This window comes from Microtus pennsylvanicus, chromosome X, assembly GCF_037038515.1.
Source record: "Microtus pennsylvanicus isolate mMicPen1 chromosome X, mMicPen1.hap1, whole genome shotgun sequence".
NCBI classification, from domain to species: Eukaryota; Metazoa; Chordata; class Mammalia; order Rodentia; family Cricetidae; genus Microtus; species Microtus pennsylvanicus.
The window spans coordinates 142,214,105-142,223,493 of NC_134601.1; the positions used below are offsets into that span (position 1 = coordinate 142,214,105).

Sequence of the window (9,389 nt, forward strand, 5' to 3'; positions counted from 1 at the left end):
ATGGTATATCATGTGTTAGTATTAGTTAACCTTAAAAAGTATCTACTGTAGAGTCATTTGGAAAGTTATGAGATTTTAGATTGGGAACAACCTTGATGTACACAGATGTCAATAAGCTGGATTGAGTTTAGTATAGCTCAGTGTGCTTTGGTGTTTAGTTCTCTGGTGGAATTCACAATTCACTTGTCAATCTTCTGTGGCTAAAGGTTGCAAAAAGAACAACAATAAAGTGGTACCTGGTCTAAAGCAACTTAAAATCTTTCGGAGGAAGATAAATTACAATCAACTAATAGTACTGCATATCAGACTATAATGAATGTGAAGGTGGGCTTAGTAGAACAGTGCAGAGAGAGAAATAATGGATATAGTTTTTCTTTTTCTAATATTGGCAATAAGAGCTCACAGAAACAAACAAATCCATAGCTTTTAGTCCTCTTTTGAAGGATGAATATGATTTCAACAGGCTCTACAAACTCTAGTGAGAATACAGATTGACTGTAATGGGTACCATGAGTGGGGAAATGGAATGGCTTTAGAAGAGGGTAGGTAGTCTACTGTGGTTACAATACTGACAATACAGATTCTTCTCATAAATCTAGGTGACATGCAGCTTTCAGTGCATTTTGAATGCTGTCAGGTAATGTGATATTTATTCCAGAGTCAGTGAATCCACCAGAAACTTTTGAGAAGTCAACAAAGTTAGATGTCTGTTTCAGAAAGAGAAATGGTTGGAGAGGACAGAGAAAATGGAACATATAGTAATCTTGTAAGAGAAGATTCCTTTGCCACATATACTATACTTGACTAGAATGTGGCAATGGGTTGTTAAAATGGAACAAAACTTTAAAATAAACAGTGGTTCTCAACTTTCCTAATGCTGCAACTCTTCAATAAGTTCCTCATGTTGTCGTGACCCCCAACCATAAAGTTATTTTTGTTGCTAATTCATAATTTTGCTACTGTTATGAATCGTAAGTATTTTTGGAGCTAGAATTTTGCCAAAGGGGTTATGTCCCATAGATTGAGAACAACTGATCAAGAAGATGAAATCCACAAGGTAACTTATTAAAAGGTAGAAATGAGGGACAAGTTAAAGAATGCATACAAATTCTCCAGCTCCACTGCTTAGGTTCATGTTGTTGCCCATTAATGATAATGGGAAATATGATAAACTCTGGATTTTGAGTTAGCACATTCTCATTAATAGTTTTCTATTCTTGAGGAAATTTAAGGATAAGTCACAGATGGCGATACTGATGATCTGTTCTAAACCTTGAAAAATTAGTGATTCTGGTGTTGGCTTTAATTTTAAATGATTAAATTCATTAGATATTTTAATGGTATATAACCTGATCAGAGTAAGTTAATGAGAAAATAGATGTGTTTTATACCTCACAAAAATGAACACATGAGCTTCTCAGTATGTGAGAATGATTCCTACACTACAGTGTTACTCTAGGACAGATATATATATTATTTCTAATGTGTTTCTAAAACTTATGAGTACTAGTTTTACTATAAGGCTTATAACACTATTTACTCACTGTTACTTGCCAGTTTCCTCATCTGTAAAATAATCAGATTATAATCCTTCATACTACAGGTATGTTTTGAGGATTGAGTAAGCACTAGGCACTGTGACGTGCTCTGGCAATGCAAATATGAATACAGTCTTTGTATTTAAAGAGTTCAGTCTATGGAAAAAGGCACGTATTTATATTTGGTCCCCTGTGATGAATTTTGTCATGGAGACGTAGAAGGAAAATAGTGATTCTTTGATCACTATTTTAAACTGGCATTTATGAAATTTTTAAATTAAGTTTTAACAGATTTTTATACATTCATTTCAGTCCCTCCCCCAAATACGACTGCTGTCATGTTTTGGGATTTGGTGCAGTGTAAACATTTTCAGTCTTATCTTAACCCACTCCTCCATGTTTTAGACCCTCTATAGTTCTGTTAAAGTAGAAGTCCATGGTTACATAGAAACGTACTATAAACATCCCCATCTATCTCTATTGATCGCAGTTTTTATTTGTGTAAAACAGGTGGAGGTTTTTGATTTGCTTTTTGTCACTAATGAGAGTAATTCTCGAAAGACTTACATAGTGCATTGCCAAGATTGTGCACGAAAAACAAGTGGAAATCTGGAAAATTTTGTGGTGCTAGAACAGTACAAAATGGAGGACCTGATGCAAGTCTATGACCAATTTACATTAGTAAGTGAAATCAACATGTGAGTACATTAGCTGGGTTGAGAGGCAGTAGTGTGCCACCTGATAAATGGGAGGTAATGAATGAAATATGTAGATTTTCCTTTGGTTCAAGATACTGCATGAGGGTGTGTGTGTGTGTGTGTGTGTGTATGTGTGTGTGTGTGTGTGTGTGTGTGTGTGTTGTGTGTATTAGTCCCACCGCCATCGCCTCTAAGTATTCCTGTAAAATTGACATATATCGTATCATTTCAACTTGGTTGATAGAATGCTTGTTTACATAGTTAGTGCCCACAAAAAAGAATCAGAGAGTATGCTTTGAAATATACTTCTTCTTTTCAGTCTAATTGAAATTGCTTAGAATTGTGTACTAGCAGATGCTTTAATTCCATGGGAGTATTTGAATAGCGCTTGCTTCCTGGTGTGTGGTATAACCTTATGAAATTCAACTATACTCACAAAGTTTTTTATTGCAAACAGCAGTTGCTTATGGGAAGCATTTCACTCAAAGCAGATCTGAATAGAACTATAGACGTAATTTATGAATTTTTCTTTTCTTCCAATACTTTCCACATATGTAATCAAAAACTAACTGGTGAAGTTCCTGATATTTTCATTTGGATGGTCTTCAAGATTGCTTCAGGAAAAAAGAAAATCATTTGAAATTTACCGAAAAAAAAAATATATTACCTGTGTAAGATAGATCCCAGAAGGCTGTCACTAGTAAAAATGTAGTTAATTTGTTTAAATTGTTTTTTAAAGCCCTGTCAAAGAAAGGAATATGTAAAAAAAGTGGTAAACTAATTTTTTAAGAGCTTTTGGAGGCACAGTGAAATAAGGATGGTCTTAGATTCTTACAAAAAGTGTTCCGGTGGGAAAGATCACAAGGGAAGTTGTTCTGTTAGGCTGTCGAACAGTAAATAATGTCTTCTAATCTCATAAACCAACTATATATTTGTAGCTGTAAACATAGAAGCACAACTAATAATGAGTATATCAAAATAGTCTACCTTGCTTTTATTTCCAGGCTCCTCCATTACCATCCGCCTCATCTTGATATTGTTCCATGGACATTAAACATGAGACCTTTTCTGCTATTCAGGAAGTAACCCAGTTCTGCACCACTAGTTTTTTGTAGCTATCTCGTAAGGCTGCTGGCTGAAAACTGTGTCTATGCAACCTTCCAAGTGTGGAGTGTCAACCAACTGGACAGGGGAGAGTACTGCTCCTACGCCGGGACTCTCAAAAAAACTAAACAGCTGAACTTCAGAAAAAAATAAATAATAATTCCCATGTTTTGTATATATCTGACAAAACTGGCAACATCATACAGACTACTGACTTGAAGACAACCTCTTTTATATTTCTCTATTTCTGGGCTGATGAATTTGTTTTCATCTATATTTTCCCTTTCAGAATTTTCCTCGAAAAAAAATATATACTACTAGCCTAGCTGGTCGTTTCTTTGTAAGGTAGTTAGCAGTTTTAAGTCTTTCTTTGGTCCACTTTTTTTTTTTTAATGTGGAAAGTTAAGTAAGAAACTTTTCTACTGCTTTTATGTTTTTCTGTCTTGTTTTGAAACCATGATGGTTATACTTTTGGTTCCTAAATAAAACATTAAAAAAAAATTAACAGCCAAGTCACAAAGATAATGGATTGCACATAGACTAAGAAATAAACTTCAGTTTTGTGATTTTTGTTTCTAATCTTGATGTAAATTTACACTATTTATAAATACATATTTATTGCTTGAAAATATTTGTGAATGGAATGCTGTTATTTTTTTCCAGATTTACCTGCCATTGAAATTTTAAGGAGTTCTGTAATTTGAAGCACTACTCCAATTACATTTTCTATGTGTAAATAAAACTGCTTAGCATTGTACAGAAACTTTTATTAAAATTGTTTAATGTTTAAAGAGTTTTCTATTGTTTGAGTTTTAAAAAGAATTTATGTACAGTGCCCAATTTTTGTTCACTTTTCAAATCTGATTATATATATTTTATATATACTTATGTCTGTATATATAATATATATAGAAATCTAGATGTATATGTATAAAGATTTAGAACTTAAATTTTTCTTGTTTTAAGTTTCACATCTATGGTAGATTTTTGAGGTGTCTACTGTAAAGTTGCTTACAAAAAGTATGATATTTTTACAGAAATATATATGGTATGTATCTTCAAGACCTAAAATGTCAGACTGGTTTATTGTTAAATTGCAACTACTGCAGTTACAGACAAATAAAAAAAAAATCTGCCAAAATGTAGTATAATACAAAACAAATAGTGATTGAACTTAAAACTTTAAAGGGCGTTTTAATACAGGCTTGCCAAATCCTGTACATTACTCAGCATTTTATATGGGGAAACATTCCAGGATGAAGTGCCCTGTTTTAGAATGCAAATAAATTAAAAGGCTTATTTTTTTAATGTTAGGCAATTTTGAAATCTTACGTCTTCCTGTGTGCATGACAGTGGGGTGGATGACTACAAATTCCTTATCACCAGTAGAATATATTAGGCTATATAACATTCAAAAATTACTGTGAATTAATGCTAGTATTTTGTTTTATAATGATAATAATGGCGCCTTGCATTTGCACCTCAGTTTTCTGAAGTACTTGGAAGACATTTTCATTTTATAATATAATTTTAAACAATTTTCCACAAAATTAGGGAAGAAACATAAAGAATCCTTTAAGTAAATGGTGGGTGGGGTGGTTGGTTGGTTGATTTATATAATTTAACAGTCCTATCTGTTAAAATGGTATTCTGAATGCATTATCTTTTCAGATAGTTTTTGGAGTGTATCTTCTTAGCAATTTATAGACTGAAAGCTTAGAGATGTTTTATTCAGTTGGTTACTAACGTGATAAGCTGATTGTTTATTGGCATTCATTTCTTAAATCTTCATGGAGGAATAATTCCCAAACCATTTATCAGAGTACTAATCAGTATGTTTAACCACAAATAGTTTAAATGGTTGCTTTGTGAAAATCATCTATCCGGAAAGTCCTCTAGAATGAAATAAACTAAATGTTTTGTGAACAAAAAAATTGTAAGCTAACCTTAAAGGCTAAAACAACCAACTGTTCTTACTCAGTTTTCATTTTTCTTACTGGCATATCTTCTGTGTGATTTTGTTAAGCTTAATCTATTGTCAAGATGAGTATGTTGTCTTGCATTTACGTAGGAGTTTATGTAACCCACATTTAAATAAATATATCAAGATTAATACTTGCTAGGAACTTAGTCTTTGAATGAGTAGAAAAGATTGAAAGTAGAAAACAAATCAGTATTCTCAAATAGATGAGTGAAGTTTTTTGTAAGCAGCTTTGCGTCAATTAACAGCCTTTTATGCTTTGCATTTTTCAGGTTTTAGAAGCTAGGATAGTTTGGGTTTTTTTTCATTGCTTTTATAGGTAAATCCATTAAGTCACACACTGTACTGATGGCTTCATAATGAAACAAATTTGCATCACTTCACATACACTGTTCAGAAAAAGAAACTTACCACATAATGCAATACAAAACATGTTGATTCAAAGTGGCAACAAAATTTTCTTTTTATTGGCACTAATTAAAAAGTAATTAATCTTAGTGAACATAAATACAGCAATTCGGTTTACTTAACCTGTTATTTAGGTTAAATCAATAAAAAGTTCTAGGTTTTACATTTTGTAATAAGTCAATTTTCCAAAGTAACAAATTGATAATTAGTACCTTTCAGAGTACTAGTGACTGACCAACTGAAACTGAGGATCAAATATTATTAGCGTAATTCAAATGAGGTATCTGCCTCTGGATACGAAATAACAAGTTTTTTTATTGTGTGTCTGGTAGAGTAGCAATACACACATTCCACGCCATAAAGTTACGTCCACATAATTGTGCATATGTATAAGATGTGATTCCTGCTTTCCAGCTTGTATATCTAGGAAGGGAGGTTCATAGGTATTTATCCTGGGAAACATAGAGGAGATACCAAGTAGCAGGAGTGACACTGGGGCATGCATTTCAGCATCATTACACCTAACAGGGCAAGATGATTTGGGAATTCGAAGTATTGTGGCTGAGGTTGAAAGAATGTCGAAAGACAGTTTGAAAAGATAAGGACCTAACATTGGAAAGCTGTACACGCCAGGTGCGATATTTGTATTTCGGCTTTTATTTAATATACCACCTATTAGATTTAAGCCAAAGAACATTGAATTTACAGTGATCTTACCGCGCATCTTTATTGTCTTGTTTCTTCTGAGATGAGAGCTCACAATGTTTCTTAGGTTAACCTTGAACTTATGGTTCTCCTGAACACAGATTACAAGTTTACACTACCATGCCTGGTTTTATTGCCCTTTGTAGACATTTCTTAACTGCATTGCAACTAGGATATTTCTAAAGCTCAGAACTAAAAGGAAGAGATGATATGGGCTTGAACTTTGAATTTTAAAGACTAAGTCTATATGACTGAGTAAATCTTTTCCAGGTTAAGTGAGAGTACCTGCAGCCAGAATAGGAAATAGTGTGAGAAGCTCTGGAGGCAGACGATTTAACTGTTAAAGTAGCAATTGGATGTTTGGGTCTTAAATTAAGGTGTGTCCTGGACCACAAGTATAGCTGAGTATCCTTTGAGGTGTTGGTAAAGAACTACAATATAATACAGGAACTGTTAAATGAGAAAACAAGGTGCCAAATCCAATAAAAATACCAGCACACAGAAAAGCAAGCTTCAAAGGAACAAAAAGCTTAAGCTAACTAGAGTTAGGCCAGAACTTTTTGGAAAAGTAACCATACCATGCAGCAAAGATAAGGATTAACAGGGTTGTCAGTTAATTGTTGATATTTACCAGAGCTACTTCAGTGAAGTAACAACCTGATGGCCAGGAAAGGTATTAATTTTGAGAGACATAAATGAGATTTGGTCTTTCCAGGACCTCCAGGTAACAAATTGTGTTGTTACTCCTTGGTGGTTGTCAGACTGGCAGATCCCCAACCAATCTCAGAACATATATAGGGCCGGTGATGTGAGGAAAGGAAGAGCTCTTGCCCAAAGCCTGCAACTTGAGTTTGATCCCCAAAACTCAAAATGGTGGAAAGAGAACAGATTTCCTCAAATTCTCTGGTGTTTGTGTGCATATATTGAACAGTAAAATGAGAATGACACTGTTGTGACTTCAGTATTTCTACTAGAGACTTGTGCTTACTTAGTACTTCCATCCATTTAGCCTTGACTTAAGGACTACTTTAACCTCATCTTTACATTTAACTAAATTAATTTAAATGGAGGTTATGTAATTTGCATCAAGTATTATTATTTGGTGGGGAAGCCAAAATACCATTTTGTAGTCCCATTCCAGATTGTACTTCTTACTAAAAAACTAGGGACTCAATGTGTTTGCACTATCGTGTTTGCAGTAAGGATCTTTCCTATTGGAATTTTTCTTTACCAAGATCAAGATGTCTTTAAACTTGATAGCCTATAATTAAATTGACCATATCTGTTATAGTTCAGAGCAGGATTCACATGAGATTGAAAGACCACTATAAATAATTGGACTGGACAACAGCTATATTGTGTGTGAGATCAAAGATAGGTTAAATGGGCTGGAGAGATGGGTCATTGCATAACAGCATGTATTGCTCTTCCTGAGGACCCAGGTTCAATTCCCAGCACCTACATCAGGCCACTCACAACTGTCTGTAACTCCATCTAGGTTCAGGAGATCTGATATCCTCTTCTGGACTCCACAATCACATGGATCCGCATATGATCCCACATGTATACACAGAATTTAAAAGTGAAAATAGCATTTAAGGGTATTTTTAATACGAAGCAGTACTCCAAAATATACTTGCCTTCAAACATACATGGGTACGATATTTATTTTAAAAGAAAAGAGGAATGAATGCACTGATTTGAAGGCTTAAATATTTATAGTTAAGGGTTAATTATGGTGCTTTACAATTTGGGGTATATATAATACATTTGGCAAAATGAAAATATATTTAGAGAATTTGATATTAAGGATTTCATTATCGTTCATTAAAACTATTGGATTGAACATTTAAGATGCTTATACACAAATCTGTTGAACAAATTGAAATCAGGGCTAGAGAAGGTTCATGTGCTGTTCTTACAGAGAGTGCAAGTGCAGTTCTAGTGCCCATGTACACAAATGTTTTAAATAAACAAATGGAAGTCAGGATTAAAATCTATAATCTCTAGTTGCCAAGGTTTTGAGGATGATGCTACTTAGAACATTGGGGGAGGGGACAAGTTCAAATTCATAAATAATACTGACGTGAAAGACTATATCCAAGATTTGAGGGTACAAGTGCTGTATACAAATTCCAAGTGTGTGTGTGTGTGTGTGTGTGTGTGTGTGTGTGTGTGTGTGTGTGTGTAAGAGAGAGAGAGAGAGAGATACACTGAGACCTCAATCACTTTCTGCCTTGAGACAGGGTCTCCCATTGAATTGCAAGGTTGCTGTTTTGGCTAGGTTGACTGGCCGGCGAGCTCTCATGATTTACCTGTCTCTGTCTCATAAAATGCTCTAGTTACAGACATATATAGCCATGCTTATCTTTATATGAATACAAAGGATTCAAATGCAGATTCTCATGCTAGTACTACCAATCCCCATCCATTAAAACATTTTCCAGTCCCCTTGAATGTTTTTCCTAGTATTTTATGGTATGCATGCAGGTAATAGAATGGTTACTATAGTGAAACATTAACATCTATCTTTGTACATTGATTTAAAAGTAGCTAAAAACCTCTGTCCCTATTATGGTGCCATTTGTTAACTTTAGTCCATTTTATTAATTAGAACTTTTGAATTTGTTTATCATGCATATCTGCTATTTTGTATCCTTTAACCTTCCCCACCCCCAACTTTTAGGTCACTACTGTGTGTATTAAAATATTGATCAGCCCACATACTAAATCAGATAGGGTTCAGAGTACATGAATTAATATTATCCTAGACTTAGCTCCATTTAATTCCCCAGAAAATGCCAGTCAACTGCAAGAAAGTTTCATGAATCAGAGCCCATTAAGGAGCTGTGTGTAAACCTAGGAAGACTAGGAAACCTAATTTTAGGCTTTTCTGATACATAATTTTTTGTCATCACTGAATCATAAGTTTTGTTGAAGATTCATGACATTTGT

The 9,389-nt window shown here is 34.1% G+C and overlaps 1 protein-coding gene across 15 annotated transcripts in view; it reads left to right on the plus strand.

The window, feature by feature from the left end:
* The window catches only part of Kdm6a (lysine demethylase 6A), a 139,449-nt gene extending 135,318 nt beyond the window's left edge, over positions 1-4,131 (plus strand). For 6 of the 15 annotated variants that reach the window (XM_075957981.1, XM_075957976.1, XM_075957979.1 and 3 more), the window contains 2 exons: positions 2,049-2,236; positions 3,241-3,459. In XM_075957981.1, coding sequence (XP_075814096.1) covers positions 2,049-2,236; positions 3,241-3,322 — 270 coding nt within the window. In that variant the 3' untranslated portion in view covers positions 3,323-3,459. Of the gene's footprint in view, positions 1-2,048; positions 2,237-3,240 lie in introns of all 15 variants that reach the window. The other 9 variants (XM_075957984.1, XM_075957983.1, XM_075957988.1 and 6 more) reach the window with 3 other exon arrangements.
* The last annotated feature ends 5,258 nt before the right edge of the window (positions 4,132-9,389 follow it).